The 22082-nt window shown below is 35.3% G+C and overlaps 1 protein-coding gene across 2 annotated transcripts; it reads right to left on the bottom strand.

Annotated features, from left to right (window-relative positions):
• Window positions 1-10462: 10462 nt before the first annotated feature.
• LOC135625857 (putative disease resistance protein RGA4) lies at window positions 10463-14851 on the bottom strand. 2 transcript variants are annotated; one of them, XR_010492175.1, is made up of 3 exons: window positions 11474-14851; window positions 11043-11374; window positions 10463-10928 (listed from the first exon to the last, which is right to left on the bottom strand). XR_010492175.1 is itself a non-coding variant. In XM_065130966.1 (2 exons), exon 1 carries the CDS (start codon window positions 14799-14801, stop codon window positions 11490-11492), a length of 3312 nt encoding a protein of 1103 aa, XP_064987038.1. In that variant the 5' UTR covers window positions 14802-14851; the 3' UTR covers window positions 10463-11374; window positions 11474-11489. The 2 variants fall into 2 exon arrangements, 1 of the variants encoding a protein (XP_064987038.1); XM_065130966.1 differs by having other exon boundaries at window positions 10463-11374.
• Window positions 14852-22082: the final 7231 nt, after the last annotated feature.

Here is a 22082-nt window from a genome sequence, read left to right as displayed (position 1 = left end):
GTGGCTTTTGAATTCATTATTGGCCCGATAGACGATTGTTAGAACCATTGCAGATTCTAACCTTAGGGTTGATCTTTTTAGGGGATCGGCCTCCTTGAAACTCTATAGGAGTTCCTCCCTCCAAGTTGCTACTCAAATGCCGCAGAAAAGATTCATATATTGCTCAACAAAAGAGGATGAATACATGACTATTTATAGAGCTTCTAAACCCTAACTCCTAATAGGACTTCTACTCAAGACTTCTACTTCTAACTAACTCCTAATATGACTCCTACTCAAGACTCCTATTCCTTTGCAACTCCTAATTCTTCTTTAAGAAACAACCTCCTAACCCTAGTCGGCCTCTTCGTCTCTTTAATAGGGGTCAGGTTAAGTAGGTTTTACATGAATTCTCCTCTCTATTAGGACTCTCCTAGCTAGAGTCTTAACAATGATAAAGGAGGTAGTGTGTGTAAGGCTTCCAATCCGATAGAAATTTAGGAATAGTATAATGTCATTTCTTATAAGAATAAGTGATCAAAGCTAGAATAAATAAATTCCATAATTGTTATATAATCTAATTCATAATAAATCAGCGCATACAACATTCAATAGATTTAAGAACTTTAAAAGAATTCACAATATTTCAATCCAAATAATCCCTTTATCTAGAGAGGCCAACTGCCCACCCTCCTATAAGTGGATGGGTCCAACTAGGCCCAAACCCAATGGTACTATTGACACCTATTCAATAACCCCAAGCTCTCCCTTTAAGGATGTTGAATCTCGAAAACCAAATGATAGTGTTTATGATCTGATCTGCATTTTGAGTGACGTTGGAAGCTTCGATCAGGAAGAGACAATTAAAGCAAAAAGAATCATATTGAGTCAGAATAGAACATGTTAGAAGATTGGATGTTGAGCCGGAGGATCGGTCGATGTATCAGCAAAAGGCTTCGGACCTTGGGTTCGAGCATTGGGCCAAGAAGAGCGAAAATTACATCAAGAAAATCGGAGTTACGGAGGTCAACTGGTCGATTGGGCAATAGGTCGTAAGAGATGATGATGCGCCGAAGAATCGGATAAGGCGTCGATGAACCAATGACATGTCGGATAACATTTGGTTTAGCTTTGTAATAATTATGTAGATCGAAGTAGGTTTTATGTGTAATTGAGTTAGAATTAGGCCAAGTCAATTAGGGGCCAATTGGATCAAGTTTGAGTTGTGTTGGGCCATATAAAAGGCCCAAACAATGACCCAACAGGTGGAATCGTCGATGGCACAATAGTCGAGACTGTGTGTGTCAGGTGGTGGTACCTCCAGACTAGGCAATGTTATCGCCCAATGATAGGGTGTCAAGCGGTGGTACTGCATAGTATTAGTGCTGTCAGCAATAATACCACCCAGCACTGGCGATGGTACCGCCAGTACCCAAAAGACCCCAGAAAAGACTAGTTTTGGCTCCAAATTTGAATCCATTTGGAGCCTATAAATACCCCTCTCATCCCTGGTTAACAAATACAAGTACAGAGAACTTAAAAGTGGGAAAACGTTGTAGCAATCACTTTGAGAAATCTCCTCCTCTAGTTCTAAAGTTAAGAATTCGATTTTGGGAGGAGTAAGTGCTCGTAAAAGGTTATCTCCTAAACCTTTGAAAAGGAGAAGAGAGGTGTAAAAGGGTAGTTGATTTTCATGCTTGAAAGAAGATTAGTAATGAAAGCTAATGGCTACTTTTGTAGTTTTCCCGATTCCACCCATTCCAACAATCCCAAAAACACGACACTTTTGTTCGGTGTTCTCCAACATGCGATTGATTAGATCGTCGGCAGCTTCTTCGATTTGTTCCCCCACAATGTCCTCCTCAACTTCCAAGGGAGACGTCTCACGTGGTGGAGGTGGTTTTTTAGGGTGGAGTTGTTGGCTTGCGGGCTGTAGATTTCGAAGGATGGAGTTATCTGCCGCTATTCGTTTCAGCCTATCATTGATTTCTTCGATTTGGCCTGCGATCTTATGGCGGTATTTGGTACACCGAAAGCAGGAAGAGACGAAGCTTAAAGGAAGGCTTACCGCCCCTGAGGCTGATGTCGACGCCCGAACCTCCAAGAGGTTTCCCCCTTCCATCACGCACAGATCGATGACGTCGTCGGCGTCGTACATGACTTCCTTCAGCTTCCTCACCCAGATCTCCATGCCGGGATCCCCGCTGCGGCTCTTCTGCTCGGCATGCTGGAGGAAACATTTGATCGTCTCCAGCGTCTCCTGCAACGCCTTGATCTTCTTCTTCACGCCCAGCACTTTGCATATCTCTCCCTCTACGAAAGCTGCCACATCGTTGACGTATCTCGAAACGAAAGTATCCAGAACCATTGCCATCTCTCGAGGACGATCAGGGAAAAGGCCTCGGCACTCTCGGGAAGAAGACTCGATGCCCCAAGTGGTGGTTCCTCGAGCACACTTACGTATGATATTTAATGCCTACACCGATTGAATTTTCATCAAAAGAATAACCTAACCTGGAAATGCTTGCTCCCAGTCATTGTCGAGAAAGTCAAGTATTTTTCGAGTCTTATTTAATTAATTCTTAGGAATTATAGTATAAAAGAATCATTGATAAATTAAGATTTATTTATTCTATCAAAATCTTATGATCTCTTGATTAATATTCTATCAAAATCTTATTATCAAATTCTTTGCTTCGATCTTACCATTTCCATCTCATCTTTTCAATCCTTAAATTAATATAAATAATTTAACTATATATAATTTATACAAGGTATGTTTGATTTAAATCAAACTAATTAAAAGGATCATAAACATAACTACTAAGAATTTTATAAAATAAGTATTTAGAATAAATGATAAAAAATCTAAAAAAATTAATTTTATGATAATTACTAATAATATTTATACATTATTATAGTTTATAACTATCGTACTGAAATATTTTTAAAGAGCAATTTAAATTTGTTGACAAGTCACCGACTGACATATTAATGAAAGAATTAATTAAAATTTAGTGTGAAAGTATTTAAGGAATTCAAACAAAACTATAACCTCAAGAACATTGTATGTTGGGTATGAATATAGTTGAGTTCTTTTTTATATAATTTATTTTAATTTTATTTCTTCTATTTAAAATTTACTATAATAAAATTAAGGATAAGTAAAACTTAAATGAGTTAACTAGTATATGTGTTTAGAAAAAATTAAAATTAAAGTAAGAAAAACTCATAATATTGAGTACAACTCAAGGATTGAATAACAATAAAAGAAAGTTAAAAGCATAAATCATTTGAGTTTAATTAGAAAATAATAACTTAATTAGAGTAAAATTTTTTGAATTTAATATTAAAAAAATATAGATTTATACTCCTTTATCATTTTATATTCGAGAGATTTTTTGATGAAGATGAATAATAAAAATATTATTAATAAATAATAAAAATCATATATATATATGTGTGTGTATATATCAAATCATGTATATATTCTATCAATTTTTTGATTTATTATTTAATTATCAATTATTAGAATTTTCTTCTTCCCCAACAAACTTGGATTTCACTAAATATAATAAATTGATTTCTTAGTGAGACATACATAAATTCTTATTGAAAATTGATAGAAATAATTGAAAATTAGGAGGGACATAAATATATGTCTTATTGAAAATTGTAATGACAAAACATGTCATCAGGATAAAATATATAAAAAAAAACCCTTAAGAAAAAGGTAGAATCAAATTATTGAAACCAAACAACAAACATGTGGAACACATTACTTTCGTAGGATTCACATGAGATCAACCACACGTTTGGTGTCTCTCTAGTTAAGGCCAAGCCGCCATGAGAAATCCAGCATTATTGCACGTAACTGTTAGCTAAAGGAAACGTAGATGTAAAGTTAAAATAGCACACATCTAAATGACATTGACTCGTCATTCGTTAGATTACTATTCGACATAACATCCCACCAACCTGACAATCCATTCTGTGATATCCAATGAGCATTTAAATGACTCGGTCTTCGCTTTACTTCTGTTCGACATGACATTCCACCGAACCTAATAATCAATTCTGTAACATCTAACGAGCATCTAAACGACATTGACTCGTCCTTGCTTGACTACTGTTCGACATGATATCCCACAAACTATGATAATCTACTCCATAATATCTAATGAGCATCTAAATGGCATTGACTGGTTCTTCGCTTAACCACTGTTCGACATGACATCCTAACAAACCTAATAATTCATTTCGTAATATCTAATAAGTGATTGTGTGATCTGTTAGCATATGACGATTACCTGAGAGATAATTTAAATATTAAAGACTTTTTAAATTTATATACTTGGAGTTCCACATTGACTAATATGGCATTAAAATCTCTCTGGCTCTCAAAGACCCTATCAATTTATCAGATATCAGTGAGTTATTATCTAATATTTAGAGAGTAACTTTTTATCTTTAAAAATTTTTATATTAAATTGTGATCAAAATAGTTTAAAAACATGTCATGGAATCCAATTTGGTTTTGGATTAGACGAGTGATTTAGAGCTACGTGGCGTAATTATAAAGGTCGTGCGACATCTATTCTAGAATGTGGTCCATATTTGTCATGCGACAACTATAAATGTCCACCTCTATTTTTTTTCTCTTTTTCTTTACATCCTCTAATTGATTAATTCATATTTATAATATTATTAACTTATCTTGATCTATTTTCGTCCCATTACGAGCCTCATCACTTCGATCATGTCACTTTCATCTCATTACTTCAACCCTACTAATTACTTTTGACATCTATCATGATCTCCTTCGTTACTTTTGACATCTACTATTTTGACTTTGCCATTGTCCACAATCTCAAATCTTTTAGAATATATGATCTTATCTAATTAAATAAGATATATTATAAATATGATTGAATTTTAATTATAGTAATCGGTCAGTAAAAATGAAGTCTAATTATGATAAAATTTCTTAGGAGATACCTTTGATGGGAGGGACCATTAATTACTTATCATATATCCTTTACTCTTAGGAACTCAATGCGAATATGTGTGACGTAATATTATTGAGAGATTACAGATCTTCTCTCATCTCATTTAGTCACATTAAGTTGTTAAGAGATTATAGATCTTTCTTCATATCTTCTTAGTCCCTAATTTATCGCTCATAGTGATCTTGTGAAGGATAGGAAAAGAGAAGAAGACAAGTCTAGTTTTTCTTGTAGATCAACATCAATATAACCTTTGAATTCGACGACGATGTGCCTATAGAGCAGATAAAGACTTTTGGAGTAGCATCGAAAAATTTGTATATTATATATGATCTATTATTATTTGATTTCGATTTTTGACATTAAAATTTTTCATATAATAACATAATTATAAATTTTATATTTACAATCCTCTCTCGTATCTATCTCGCGAAAATAGGATAGCTCTAAGGCCATCCGTAGTGCCTTCTAAAGAGGTGGCGATGATTAAAAGCACCACTATTACAATGAAAGATGATGAAGATGGTGTTTGCTATTACCAGAGATCTTTTTATGATATTAGAGAAAAATAAAATGTTAAATGAATGAGAACGTCCCAAAAAGCTAAAAAGAGAAACTTTTTCAAAAAATATCCCCAATTTATTTTTAAAATCAGATAGCACGATGAAAAAAAAAAAAGAAACTAAACTACCACCTTTTTATTGAGTTAATATTCACAATCACAATAAAAATGTTTTGTAGCAACACCGATCCATTTTTTCTCAAAAGATTGTTTTGTCCTTCTCAAAAACCAAAACAAAACAAAACAAAGCAGTGTCTTCAACTCTAGTGTGAAAAGTTGATAAAATTAAACCATCTAAGATAGGGATTTAGATACAAACCATTGAAAAAGTTGGAATCAAATTATTGAATACAAACACATCTTCGTCTTTAGGCCCACATGAGATGATGTGAATGTGGGAGCTTCTATATGCAAATAATTCAACATTGTTGTTGATAGCTTTAGCTATGAGAAACGTACTGTTACAAGTCGAATAGCATCTATCTAATTGACCCTCACAAGCATCTATCTCATCACATGACGTAGTCTCGGAAACAAAACTTCCAGAACTCATTGGGTGAGTTTGAAAAATCTTTTAGGGAGTCGATTCAAAGAATATGTGAAACAACTTTGTATAACCAGTAACTCAGCACGGAGGACGGAGGAATCACCAAGACAAAATATTAGAAATAGCAAAAGAAAGTTAACATCCTGCCAATGAATCCACAGAATGTGAGAGACGATAACAAAACTGTATAGTTGAAATATAGTATGGCATGTTTAAGTTTATTGAGCATAGGTTATCCATAAGCACTACGCCCCCGCAATCAACAGTTTTAAATAGGATGATTTTTTAAAGAAAATATTTATATAATTATATTTTCATAATCAGTATTTCTTTTTTTTTTTCCCATAGTTACGGGAATCACTCCTCAAAAAATTTCTTCTTATTGTAGTATTTTTAGCCTATTATAATATTTTTAGTCTATTAAAATATATTGGTCATCACAATAAAAATACTATAAATCCTATTTTAAAATATAAAAAATAAGTCAAATAAAATCAAAACACATTAGATATCATTTGATATATTATACTATGATTCAAATAGGTATTTATGATAGTTAGGAACAACATAACCCAAATAGAAATAAAAAATTAACTTATTATAAAATTTTGATAAGTATAGTAAAAACACTATTAAATCTTCTTAAAAATACTATAAAATCTACTCCTAATCTCAACCAAATCAATTGTAAGCCTAAAAATATGATACCATAACAGTTTATGAGTGATGACAATTAAAGATAAACAATATAATAGGTCTAATTACATATTACCGCTTATAATTAGACCTCTTTACTATATCGGTCCCTAGACTTAAAAGATTTATATTGAAATTCCTATATTATGAAAGTAAAATATATACCTCTATCGTTATCGGTTTTTCCTCTTATGTTTTCGATGGTAGCGGACATCAATGTCGCTCGGGCCACGAATGACTATTATGGATGAAGATGAAGAGCGATGATGAGAGATGAGATAAAGGGAGAGGAGAAAGAAGATGATGCAGATGTCCATGCTCTACATCTGTCACTCAACAATTATGTCGGTATTTACGTCGTCCTCTTCCTCTTCTCCCTTTGCCTTACCTTGTCGTTACTCTCTCTCGTTATCCACAATAATCACTTATGCCTAACGGTGCTGTTGTCCATCACCACAAAAAAAACATAACTAAAATATCAAATTTATCTTTTTGCTTATTATTTTCATACTTTTATCAGTAAAATCCTATTATAAACAATTACAATAACATATTTTTAATTAATAGTTCTCGTTTCCACCTTCCACGTCTTCTCTTCCTCATCATCCAAATTATTAAGATGGAGGGGGATAATCATGCCATGTTATTATACTTAAATAGATATTATAATAGATCTAACATCATGTTATTAGAACATGCTATTTCAATAGATCTAACTGGTATATCATCATGTTATAATTTTATCTGAGAATGAAGGACAATCCTAGTAATAAATAATATTTTATCATGTAAAAGTCAACTGTCAACCACAGTGATATAATATGATGTTTCCTGGCAATGTTCGATCACAATAATATAATATTTTGCTTTACCTTATGGATGACAGCCAAAATAATAAATTTTATTAGTCAATAAAATGCATGAAATTTATGCAACATGCATTTTCAGAAAAATACTATACGATTATTTTATTAGTTATATTAATTATACAAAATTTACAATACTTAATACTCAAGTACACACAACTTCATATGCAAATTAATGAAGGGTAATCTTATATAAGTTTATCATAGCATAATATCATCGAAATATTATAAACCAATTAATCATGGCTCTTTTGAATGTGCACTACCTATCTGAGGTAATTAATGATTTGTTTGATTAGGATGCATTACAAACACATATATTCTTTGACCAGAAGGTCATATCCGGTACATCGAACACTTTGCTTGATTAGAATATATAACGCATAAGTAATACTTTGGTTACGATGGTCATACCAGGTGTGTCAGTTGCTTCTTTTGGTTAGGGTATGTTAGTGTAAGCAGATTTGTTGACTATTCTTTCATGCCAACACACTGAAACTAGAAATCTTTTGTTGACTAGATCTACACTCGTTCATCTGGATGAGTGTAGATAAATTTGATGGAGGAGCCTTGCTCCTAAACCCATTTTGTGGACAGGTGTCATATGCCTTGTGACAAAGAGACCATACAAGGATCATTCTAATGCTTCATGTCCCAATACTGGTAAACCATATTCATATGACTTCTTAATTCCCTAATATCGTTCAAAGTAAAAAAAATTTAATTAAGAAATTTAGGCATCAAATATGGTGAACCTTCTATTTTTCACAAATATGATGATCGTCGTATTTTTCAACAAAACGATGTTCATACGAATTTTCTTATACCATAATATTTTGACAAGTAAAAAAAAAAACGATGCTTCACAAATCATGTGAAACTTAAACTTTAGCAAATTTTATGACTATCATTTTTTATTTTGGACAAAACAATGTTCATATTACCTATCTTATACAACAATGTTGTGCTAAATTAAAATTGTTTGATTTTTAAATGATACGTCTAAATTTTTACTAACAGTACAATGACATATATACTTATATTCTCAACGCTCCTCCAAGCAGCCAATGGCTCAACCTAGCAAATGAATGTTGATCAGGGATATATATATATATATATATATATATATATATATATATATATATATATATATATATATATATATATATATATATAATACAAACAACAAATAACTCTTCATCGTAAGACCCACATGAAAGGTAAAACTAAACAACCAACTTTTAATGTAACTTTGAAATATTTGGAATCAAGTTATTCAATATGTCACTTTCATAGTTCCGTAAGATTATGAAATACAAACAACATTGTCTTAAGTCCCACATGAAATATAAAGCTAAACAACCACCTTTTATTGTAACGTTGAAAAACTTGGAATCAAGTTATTGAATGTCTCACTTTCATAGTTTTGTAAGATTATGAATTTGAATCTTAGTTTCATCATTTATTTTTTTTAAAAAAAAATTAAATACAGACAACAAATTAAGTCTTCATCTTAAGCCCCACATGATAGTTGATGTTAGACTTATCCGAACCAATAATCATAGCCATAGATCGATATGGATTGATGGGTCTAATACACTCGTGACATAAAATAATTTAAAAAAAAATTCACAAAGATAAAACTAAACTATCCTTTGATGTAACTTTGAAAAACTTAGAATTAAGTTATTAAATATATCACTTTAATAGTTTACTATAAGATTATGAATTTGATTTCTAGCTTCATCATTTATTTTTTAAAAAATATTAAATATAAATAATAAATAAATTTTTATCTTTAGGCCCACATCATATGATGTGAGTATTAGCTTTTATATGCGAATGATTCGACATGAGCAGATGTTATCGTTCATCCGAATCAATAATTCATAGCCATAGATCGGTATGGATTAATGGGTCCAATACACCCACGTTATTTTCATCATTTATATTTTAAAAAATTATATATATTAAATATAAATAATAAATAAATCTTCGTCTCGAGGCCCACATGAGAGATGATGTGAGTGTCAGCTTCTATAATGAATGATTCAACATGGTTTTATGATAGGTTTGACTCGGAGAAACGAACCACTACAAGTCGAGTAACATCTATCTAAGTAACACTCACTAGCAAGTATCACGGCATCCTTTTGTTGACTATTCTTGCAAAGGCCATCGCATGACCAAGTCTCGGCAACAGAGCTCCCTGAACACGTTGGTTGAGTTTGAAAAATCTACCAGGGAGTCGAGTAACATCTATCTAATTGACACTCACTCGCAACTATCACAGCATCCTTTTGTTGACTATTTTTACACAGGCCATCGCATGACGAAGTCTCCCTGAACAAGCTAGCTGAGTTAGAAAAATCTACCAGGGAGTCGATTCAAAGACTTTGTGAAACAACTATGTATAACCAGCGGCTCAGCGCGGGGGTTGGAGGAATCGCATGACGAAATATTGGAAACAGCTAGCGAAACTTGACATCCTGCCGATGAATCCACAGAATATGGGAGAGGATTACAAGATTGTGCTGCTGAAGGATATAGCATGCGTCTCCTATGGCACTATTAAGTTTATTGAGTGTAGGTTATCGAACATCCATATGAACTATGCCCCCGCAATCAACAGTTATGTTGATTAAAATAAGATTTTTTAAAGAAAATATTCATTTTTTTCTATGATTTCTGTGATTCTGGTTTCGGTTTTCCTTTTTTCCTTCTAATATACCATCATTACCTTTTAGATCACCTTTACACAACTGAGGAGAAGGAAGTGAGACCAAAACCTGCGTGTCAGCCGCTATTAAAAGAAAAATAATAATACCAACCCGATAAATAGAGTGTTGTTACACAATGGACACAAACTCGTACAAGGGGTTCTCATTCTCTCGATCCTGTCAACAAACAGTCGTAAGAGGCGACGATGCAAAAGCTTCTAATAAAAAATATTATTCTGATCAAATATAACAAGGAACAATCTGAACACACATCAAACTGGAGGTCATGCAACATCCAATGTAGCTCCATCTACTGTATACACACGGGCTCTCTCGCACCGTTCTGCTAAAGTCTTAATGCATGAAAATAACTCCAAATATATGACCGGGAGGCTCCACAAAGATGGAAGAACAGAAAGTGAAGAATGCTGTGAAGTTGTAGCCACAATGACCGAGTAGATGTCTTTTGGATTCGTTTTTAGCCTCGAAGAGGATGATGCAGCCGCCTTCACGTTGAAGGAGAACCTAGCTTTGGATTCAGCCCTTTATGACCTGCCAAAGGAAGCATTTGAAGAAGAGAAACATCGAGAACTTTATGTAGTAATAAAACCTAAAAATATAAGCAGCTAAAAGCAACCAACAAGAGAAAAGGGAAGAAAAATGTACTTGCGATGAGGCACGAAAATTTGTCCGTAGATTCTTGTCAATCATCTCCCTGTGCCATCTCCGTATATGGATCAGTGACAACATCTTCATGCTGAGCTAGCCTATGGACAACGCCTTCATACTATTTACATGACCACATCATTTGTTCCAAATTCTTTTGGAAAGATAAATTATTGTGGAGATGCAAATACACAAATAAGTAACGTAGAAGGAAACAAACAAGCATACAGGCTTGATAGTAGGACAACATCATCGAATCCCTGCTCCAAATAGCTTCTTTATTCACAAAAAATCTATAAGTAGAATAACCGGGCAGAGGCCTTTTATTGATCCTGTACGAAAGGAGAAAGTCAACGTACATGAAAACAAATACACATATATGTATATACAGTCATGGGATAGATAGAAAAGAAAATGGAAAATGAACTTACCGGAACGACGAATTCATCATACTTTTGCATCGTACATGCGTGGATGCTTGCTGTATCGAATATAACTTTTCCTGGAATAGGTTTGAATTATGACATCTGGAATCTGTTGAATGATATGCCAATTCTCGTTGCCCTCGAGACAGCTCTTCAGCAGCACGGTGTTGCATTGCAGTTCCAGTTTTCTGAAGCTCCACTGAGCAGAAGGAATGCTTTGGCGCTGCTGAATTAGGGTTGACAGCCACTGCGGAAGTTGCTTCATTTGTCGCGGACATATCAGGACCAGCTGTTGCAACCTGTCGAGATTCTCCACGTACTCCAGATTCGGACAATCTTCCACCTTCAGATACTTCATGGAAAGGTTGGATATTCTATTCAACATCGTGTTATCTTTGACCTCGAGCTTGTAATTCAACCGGAGGTTTGTGATTTCTCTCAAGTCTTGAGTACTATCAAGATACAATTCCTTCAACTTGGTAGCATGGGATAGGCCTTCTGGAAGAGCTCTCAGTTTCGGACACTCTATGATCTTGCATATCTTCAGATTAGGAAAGAGCTTGAGGTGCGGTCCCTGACCATTTTCTTCCATCCTCCATACTGACCATTCTTCCCAGTTGGGCATTTCGTCAAACTCCAAATGTTCAAGTTTTGGAAATGCGGAAGTTCCAGGGAACTTGCGGCCCAGAAACTCAGGCCCAATGGTTTTGATGGCTTCACCGCCGGTGATGTCAAGATGTTTCAGAAGGGGCAACATGCCTAGAGGAGGCAGTTCCGTGCATGATTTGAGGTCCCAAAACCTCAAATATGCCAGATTAGGGAAGGATTTGTCTAGTGAGGTTGACATCAACCAGCATGGGAGTTGCCGACCGGGGAATCGTCGAATGGTAAGATCTTGCAGGCTGGATGGGGGAGAGAGTTCATCGCATACCTTCTCAACTGCTTGGAATTCCTTCTCATTCCATGTCACTTCTTGGCCCTCATCCTTATCTCTGTTATCCTCCTTATTTTCTTCCTCCTCCTCATCATCATCATCTTTCTCACAGTAGCTATCATCTCCATCACCATCACCATCGTCTTCCTCATCATCGTCATCTTCTTTTGGAGGCATCCAACATAAAGTCAGCTCCTTGAGAAGAGTTTTGTCCGCAAGTACCGAGACCCCTGTTACTGCCCTCTCTAGCCCATATATTCTCAGACATCTGAGCTTAGAAAGAGCTTGCAGCTCCTCTAGGTCACATCCCTCCTCATGCAACTCGTTCGTTGGATCATTGTGGCCGATCACAAATCCTTCGAGATGATTAAGATCCATCAGTTTTCCGATTCCCTTGGGTACATGAGTCAGAGGAACATTTTCAATATCAAGACATCGTAGACTGTGCAGTCTGGTGATCGCGTTAGGAAGTCTGTGCAAATGTGCGCAATTATAGAGGTTCAGAGTTTGGAGGTTTGCAAGGCGTCCTATAGATTCTGGTATCTCATAAATATTTGTCTCATCCAAATCTATATACCTCAACTGCAACAGATCTCCGATACAATCTGGAAGTCTCTTAATTGATGTACCAGACAGAACCAACACTCGAAGATGTGATAACTTTCTAAGTACATTATCCTCGATTATCTTGGTTCGAGGGGAATAAATGAGAATTAAGGTTCTTAAACACTTGTCTTCCATAATTTGATCTGGCAGTTCCAATTTATTCCCCATTTTAGACACTGACAACCGACGGATCTTTGCATTGGCTTTTAGATTTAATCTTTGACCATGTCTAATTAGTTTTCCTTCGTCCTTCATTAAATATGCACCCAGAGATCGAAAGTGGTCATGCATAAAGAAGTGTTCCCTGCCTAAGGTACCTGGGTACACTTGTAGAAGATTCCTGCAAACTAATTCATGGTAGTATTCCTCTCCTATATCTTCCAACAGCCTATTTCCTCGTTCTGCGATAAGGCCTTCGGCTACCCATAACCGAATAATTTCCTTGTAATACGAATCACTTTTCTGGGTGAGCAAAGAACAATACAGAAAACATTGTTTCAGATGAGATGGTAAATCCACATAGCTCAAATTCAAAGCCGCTGGTACTTCATCGTCGATCTGGTTCATATTCCACGCATCACTTTCGAGGACTTCTTTCCACTTCCCTATGCTTTTGTCATTAGAAACAAGAAGCCCTGCAATAGCTTTGATAGCAAGGGGAAGGCCATCACATTTTCTAACAATTTCCATGCCTACTTCTTCCAACATACGCTCGTCATCCTCCTCCCCAGCTCGAAATACCAAATTTCGAAGCAACATCCAGCCACTATTGTCATCCATTTTCTCAACCGAGTGGGTATAGCTGGCTCTCATACCATTTAACACAGTTTCATTCCTCGTGGTGACTAAGATCGTGCTGCTACCTACTGCTTTACTTAGTGGTTTCCTGAGGAAATCGTTCCATAAATTTGTACTCCAGACATCATCCAACACGACAAATAAATTTTTGGTGAGGAGAGAGGCAAGTTTGGGTTCCAATTCTGATCTGCTTTGTCCCTCGAACGATTCTGATTTGGCTTCACGTCCTTCAAGTTTGTTAGCTGCGCACCGAATTAACTCTCCGAGTAACTTCGTCTCCGAATAATTCTTAGAGATATACAACCATATCTGAATGGGATAATTGACTCTGATCCTTTCATCATTGTATATTTTACGTGCCAGAGTGGACTTCCCGATTCCGCCCATTCCAACAATCCCAAATATACGACATTTTTGTTTGGTGTCCTCTAGCATGGCAGTGATTAGAGTATCGGCATCTACTTCGATTTGTCCCCCTACGTTGTCCTCCTCGACTTCCAAGGGAGACGTCTCAAGTACAGTTGGTTTTTCGGGTTGGGGTTGGTGACTACCAGAAGACTGTAGATTACTAAGGATGGAGGTATCCTCAGCTATTTGTTTCAGTCTTCCATTAATGGCTTCGATTTCACCCGCAATCTCATGGCGGTATTTGGTACACCGAAAGCAAGAAGAAACAAAGCTGAAAAGGAAGCTTACCCCTGAAGCTGATGCTGATCCCCGAGCCTCCAACAGTTTGCCACCTTCCATCATGCACAGATCGATGATGTCGTCGGCATCGTACATGATGGCTTTCAGCCTCATCACCCAGTCCTCGATGCCGCGATCCCCACGGCTTTTCCGCTCTGCACTTTCGAGGTAACATTTGATCGTCTCCAGCTTCTCCTGCAGCGTCTTGATCTCCTTCTTAACGCCCAGCACTTTGCATATCTCTCCCTCAAGAAAGAGTGTCACTTCTCCAATGTATCTTGAAACAAATGAATCCAGGACCATTGCCATCTCTCAACCAAGTGAAATGTCTCCCCACACTCTCGGAAACAAGACTTGGATGTTTTGCACGGGGAAGTGGTAGTTCCTTGTGTATATATAAAGAGTATACAACACCATTAGCATGCATCCGTTCATTCATAATAAATGGCAACTAGCTGGCTGAGGTGATGACTCACCCGATTCGACAATTCATGGCGTCATTGATGAGCGCGATGTGAAAGAAAGTTTATATAAAAATAATATACTATGAAAAGCTTGCTCCGAGCCCTGATCAAGATAGGATTTTTGGATATTCATAAACTTAATCTTGATTTCTTAGGGAGATTAGGATATAAATAATAGAAATAATTAATCAGTTTTTGTTCAAGAATAATCGACTTTCACTAACAGGGAATCATAATTATATTTTATTTGGTTTTAGAGTCATTCAAAAATTAACTTTTTGGTAATTTAAATATCACAACTGACATTATGAAAAGATTGTTTTATCCTTCAAAAAGAAAATAAACAAAACAGTGTCTTCAACTCCAGCATGAAAAGCTGATAAAATTAAACCATCTAAGATAGGGATTTAGATACAAACCATTAAAAAAGTTGGAATCAAATTATTGAATACAAACACGTCTTCGTCTTTAGGCCCACATGAGATGACGTGAGTGTGAGAGCTTCAATATGCAAATAATTCAACATGGTTGCTGACAGCTTTAGCTACAAGAATCGTACTTATGTGCGTTGCTTAATCCCAGAGTACTTTCACTTTGCGTGCTTGGCTTGACATGTCTATGAGACAGAGATCACTGGTGAAGCGGGGCTCGTGTTAGAGTCTCTTTGAGTGCAAATGTCATCATCTAGGTTCTGTTCTTTTCTTCATGGCTTACTTCGCACAGTCCGTAACTCAATCTCAATCGCTGCATTTCAAAGTAGAAAGTAACGTTGAAAGAAGGGCATTTTGTTCTAAGGAAGGGCAGAAGCGATGGGAGAGCACTCTCAATTCTATTCTTTATAAAAGCATTGTTTTTAAGTGAGTTTTAAGCAAAGCAGTGATGAGGTTACTTTCATTATGGATGTGATGTGGATGGCTTAATTCTATTCTTAAGTGAGTCAGAGGAGTAAGGAATTAATTCCTAAGTGAGTCAGAGGAGTAAGGAAGCAATGCTGTGTTAGACTGAGCCAAATAGTTGTTGTGTATGATGAAATTCAATGATAACTTTCAATTTTAGGGGCTAGTGCAGTCTTAGGTTATTTGGAGTTTCAAAGCCCGATTAATATATACTCGCTCAATGAAGTCCAATGAGAACCCATAATCTATTATTTTCTTTTTTGCAGATGGATGAAATAGTTGTTGGAATTAAACTTGTTCATTTCATCAAAAGAAAAGTTCATTGCATCAAGTCGAAGAATCATTACATCAAGAAGAAAAAATGGATTAAAAGTCTATAGAAGGATAAGTCAAATTGGTTATTGGTTCTTGGGTTTCTTGAAAGAGAATGATTCATTTTGAATATAATTAATATAATATATTTTGGGGACTATATAAACCCCATATGTTGGGTCATGAGTGTAAGAGAGTTTCTGAAATTGTAAAAATATTTTTTTTCTTGAGAGAAATATAGAAGATTAAAGTTTGTCCTACTCTTCTTCTGTTTTGATAACTCCATCACCTCTTCCTATCAAATTCAACATTTGGTATCAGAGCATAGGTTAAGCTATGTTCTCTTCCTCAAGTGCCATCCAACTCCAGATCCCCAGATTGACAAAAGAAAATTATGACATATGATGCATCCAAATGAAGGTTCTTCTAGGCTCCCAAGATGTATGGGAGTTTGTAGAAGATGGATTTGCTGAACCAAGTCTAGCAGAAGGAGCGATGAATGCGGAAGGAAGAAAATAACTCAAAGAAAGAAGGAAGAAGGAGAAAAAAGCTTTGTTAATGATCTACTAAGGACTTGATGATACAATGTTCGAGATTATCGTTCCAACAAATACTTTAAAGGAGGCTTGGGAAATGCTTCAAAAAGCATTCGGTGGTATTGATAAGGTAAAGAAACTACGTCTACAAGTTTTACGAGCCGAGTTTGAGAAATTACAACAAGGTACTTCTGAAACTATTTCTGATTACTTCTCAAAAATCATTTCTATTGTTCATCAAATGAGACGAAATGGTGAACAAGTAAATGATCAGAGAGTAATAGAAAAAATATTGAGATCTCTAGATCCGAAATTTGATTTTATTATTGTTGCGATCAAAGAATCTAAAGATTTGAAAAAAATGTCTTTAGAAGAACTTATGGGTTCCCTTCAAGTTCATGAACAAAGGATTACAAAAAGAGGAGAAGACAAAACTATGGAGCAAGCACTACAAATGAAGCTTACTCTTCAAAATAAACGAGAATCAAATTCTCAAAGAGGAAGAGGACGAGGACAAAGAGGAAGAGGAGGCAGAAATCAGACCAATCAAGAATCTCCAAACAATGAAGGTGGTGGAGAAAATTCTAGCCAAAGAGGTCGAGGACGTGGCCGAGGCTGTGGACGTGGCAGAAACTCTAAAAGGTCTGAAATACAATGTTATATTTGCAAAAGGTATGGACATTATTCTTATGAATGTTATTATAATCCTAACAATCAAGGTGATAAGGCAAATTTTGTTGAGGAAGAAAAGAACATAAATCAAGTTTTATTAATGAGTTATGATAATTTGAAAGAAGATCAATCTATGACATGATATCTAGATACAAGAGCTTCAAATCACATGTGTGTCATCAAAGAGTTATTTTCAGAAATGGATACAAGTTATTCCGGGAACACTACATTTGGCGATTTGTCTCAAAGACCAGTAAGAGGCAAAGGTAAAATTCTCCTTGAACTTAATAATGGCAAGGAAGTATGCATTTCAGATGTTTATTATGTTCCTGATATGAAAAATAATATTTTAAGCTTGGGACAATTACTTGAAAATGGTTATGAAATTGAGATGAAAGATATGGTTCTCTCAATTCGTGATAAAAATAAAACACTGATATCACATGTGAAAATGGCAAAGAATAGAATGTTTCCTCTGCATTTAACTATTTTTGATCAATCAAATTGTTTTAAAGCTAATATTGAGGATATTTCTACACTTTGGCATCTTAGATATGCTCACTTAAATTTTGAGGCTTTGAAACTTCTAGAGAAGTATAATATGGTGACAGGAATGCCAAAAATTGATCGCCCAGCAAAATTATGTGAAGTATGTGTCATTGGTAAGCAAGAAATAAAGCCTTTCAAAGTGAGAAGGGCAAAAAGAGCATGGAATCGACTTGATCTGGTACACTCAGATGTTTGTGGCCCTATCAATCCAGTATCACTTGGAGGAAGCAGGTATTTTCTTACCTTCACTGATGATCATAGTGGAAAAACTTGGGTTTATATGTTAAAAGAAAAGAAAGAAGTTTTAAGCAAATTCAAAGAATTTAAGGATTTGGTTGAAAGACAAAGTTGTTGTAAGATTAAATGTTTAAGAGCAGATAGGAGTGACGAATATATATCAAATGAATTTAAAAGTTTTTGTAGAAGTAATGAAATTCTACATCAATTCACCATGCCATACACACCTCAACAAAATGGTGTCTCAGAAAGAAAAAATAGGACTATCCTTAATATGGTCCGATGTATGTTAAAAGAAAGAAAAATTCCGAAAGAATTTTGGAGTGATGCTGTTGCTTGTGCAGTTTATTTGCTTAATAGGTTTCCGATAAAGCGAATTGGTAATATTACACCAGAAGAAGCATGAAGCTTACAAAACCAAGAGTTGATCATTTGAGGATTTTTGGAAGTGTTGCATTTGCCAAGATACCAGAAGAGAAGAGAACAAAATTGGAGGATAAAAGTCAAAAATGCATTTTGCTAGGTTATCCAGAGAATTCCAGTGGTTACAAACTCTACGATCCTATAACAAATAAAGTTGTGATGTCAAGAGATGTTGAGTTTGATAAACAATAGATTTGGAATTGGAAAAGTGATGAGCAGCATAAGAAATCTATAGCTTCAGAAGAAGATGATACGATACAAGCAAGCACCGAAGTGGCTTTGCCAGAATCATCACCTAGATCAGCTAGGTCACACGATTCAAGAAGTCCAATTATAAGAATGACAAGACTGATTCAGGACCTATATGATGTGACTCGAAGGATTGATACTAACAATGATGAACTTTCTTTATTTTATTTTTTTACAGGATATAATCCATTAACCTTTAAAGAAGCTTATAGAGATGAAAAATGGCGACAAGCTATGAATGAAGAGATTCATGCCATTAACAAAAATAATACATGGGAGCTTACTACACTTCCAGAACACCACCAAGCTATCGGTATTAAGTGGATCTTCAAAACAAAAAGAAATGCAAAAGGAGAGGTGGAGAAATACAAGGCCAGATTAGTTGCAAAGGGATATAAACAACAATATGTGATTGACTATGAAGAAGTATTTACACCAGTTGCTCGATTGGAGACATTAAGATTACTTATCTCTCTAGCAGCTCAAATGAAATGTAAGATTTTACAAATGGATGTCAAATCATTATTTCTTAATGGAGTTCTTGAAGAAGATGTATATATTCAACAACCCCTGGTTTTATTATTCAAGAACAAGAAGACAAAGTATACAAGTTAAAGAGAGCTCTTTATGGGCTTAAACAAGCCCTACGATCATGGAATTCTCGAATAGATACTTATTTTATTCAAAATGATTTTTCTAAATGTCCACATGAACATGCTCTCTATACGAAATCTAACTCTAATGGAGATATCTTGTTTGTATGCTTGTACGTAGATGATTTAATATTTACAGGCAATAGTAGCTCCATGATTAAAGATTTTAAGTACTCTATGAAAAAGGAGTTTGAGATGATCGACTTGGGCTTAATGTCTTATTTCCTTGGTATCGAAGTTATATAAGATAATGGAGGAATTTTTATCTCACAAGAAAATTATGCAAAGGAGGTTTTAAAGAAGTTTTCCATGGAAGATTGTCATCCTACAGATACACCTGTTGAATATGACACCAAGTTGATCAAGGAAGGTGAAGGTAAATACATTAATCCAACTTATTATAAAAGTCTAGTTGGATGTTTAAGGTATTTGACATGCACTCGACTTGATATACTATTTGGAGTTAGTTTAATAAGTAGATTTATGGAAGTTCCAAAGACATCTCATTTAAATGTCGCTAAAAGAATTTTACGATATATCAAAGGAACAATTGAGTATGGAATGTTCTATTCATCATCTAAAAAGTTGGAGCTTATTGGATATAGTGACAGTGATTGGGCCGGAAGCTACGATGATCGAAAGAGTACAACTGGATTTGTATTTTATTTTGGTGAAGCTACATTCACTTAGTCTTCAAAAAAGCAACGAATCGTTGCTCTATCAAGTTGTGAAGCAGAATATATAGCAGCTTCTTCTACTATTTGTCATGCAATATGACTAAGAAGATTACTCAAAGAACTTCATATGCCACAGGAGAAGTCAACCAAGATTTATGTTAATAACAAATCAACTATTGCCTTAGCCAAGAATCCAGTCTATCATGAAAGATCGAAACATATCGATACAAGATTTCATTTCATAAGAGATCATATCAAAAATAAAGAAGTGGAGATACATCATGTCAAGACAAGTGAACAAGTGGCTGATATACTTACAAAACCTCTTAAATTTGAAATATTTCAACAACTTCGGAAAAAACTTGGCATACTGGATGGAACAAGTTTAAGAGGGGAGAATGTTGGAATTAAACTTGTTCAAGTGTCATAAAGAGGTTCATTTCATCAAAAAAAAGATTCATTGCATCAAGTGGAAGAATCATTACATCAAGAATAAAAAATGGATTAAAAGTCTATAGAAGGATAAGCCAAATTGGTTATTGGTTCTTGAAAGGGTTTCTTGAAAGAGAATGATTCATCTTGAATATAATTAATATAATGTATCCTTGGGGACTATATAAACCTCATATGTTGGGTCATGAGTGTAAGAGAGTTTCTGAAATTGTAAAAGTGTTTTTTTTCTTGAGAGAAATATAGAAGATTAAAGTTTGTCCTACTCTTCTTATGTTTTGATAACTCCATCCCCTCTTCCTATCAAATTCAACAATAGTTGCGCTTGTCCCTCACTCAACTCAACGAGAGTAGGTTTTTCATCTATTTTATACATTGTTCTAGGTAGATGAAATGATTTCTTTTGCAGTTGAGGGACAAGTTAGTAGTCTTTCGTTGTTTGCTTACTTTCTTCTTTTCGTCCACAATTGTACACGACAGCTACTCTCCTCCTGTAGGGAAATTTAATAGGAATAAATAGCAAAACTATATAGTGTTAGGAGTTCTTTTACACTGGAACGCTACTCTACTACAGTGACCTACTAGAACCCTACTTTACTACAGCGAGCTACAAGTGAAAAGAACTAGGGAGCAAAGCCAAGTTCAAGGGTTGGGCGCTAAAGCAAACGGTGAGTTGGAGAGTTATGTACCTTACGTTAATAAAGGATAGAGGCAGAATTGAGTTATGAATTGTGCGTTGAACCAGCAATAAATAGTGAGTTGAGAGTAATGGAACAAGCAAGGACGAATGAGCCAGCTGAGTCGTTCTTAAAGTTAAGTCAATAAGGAGTAAAGAGTGATAGAGATGTTATAAGTGAGAGCGATGCTATAAGATAATTATATTTGAAATAAGCCCAAAAGTCAGCATTAGCATCTCGCCCGAACACCCACCATAAGCTAACGGGCATCGACGAAAGAACAAGAAGCAACAGAACAAGAATATGCAACGGGAAGAAAGTCTAGCTAAAGTCTGAAGTCTCGTAGATAGTTGAGGTAGAAAGAAGGGAGTTTCGTCTAGATTCAATGATTTCTTTCAAGTTCGCCCTTAGTTTCAGAGTGGAGTGAGGTGTTGTTACTTTCCTCCATTATATTAGGTTAGGTGCATACTCTTTGATTACTTTACTGGCCTAACTGTGCCTATCTGAGTTAGTAACGCTGCTAGTACTAAGAAAAAAAGCTATGAGTCCGCAGAACAAGCAACTAAAAAAACTGTTAGTACTTAGCTATGAGTCCGCAGAACAAGCAAGGTAGCTAGGCTAGTACCCTAAAAGAAGCAATGAATCCGTAGAACAAGCAAGGGAAATATGCCGACATTCTTTAAGTCTATAAGCAATAGAGAACTGTTCCGACATTCAAAAAAAGCAACATATAACTTCTGTCTATAAGCAAGGGCGATTGGGTGCCTCTGTTCTTTTGCGGACATTCGAACAAGC

The sequence above is a fragment of the Musa acuminata genome, chromosome BXJ2-10 (assembly GCF_036884655.1).
Source record: "Musa acuminata AAA Group cultivar baxijiao chromosome BXJ2-10, Cavendish_Baxijiao_AAA, whole genome shotgun sequence".
NCBI classification, from domain to species: Eukaryota; Viridiplantae; Streptophyta; class Magnoliopsida; order Zingiberales; family Musaceae; genus Musa; species Musa acuminata.
The sequence above is the reverse complement of the archived record's forward strand: the minus strand, read 5'-3'. Positions and strand labels throughout refer to the sequence as shown.

Excerpts from the sequence above, each read along its gene's own strand:
- LOC135625857 (XM_065130966.1), bottom strand. The coding sequence starts at position 14,801 with ATGGCAATGGTCCTGGATTCATTTGTTTCAAGATACATTGGAGAAGTG.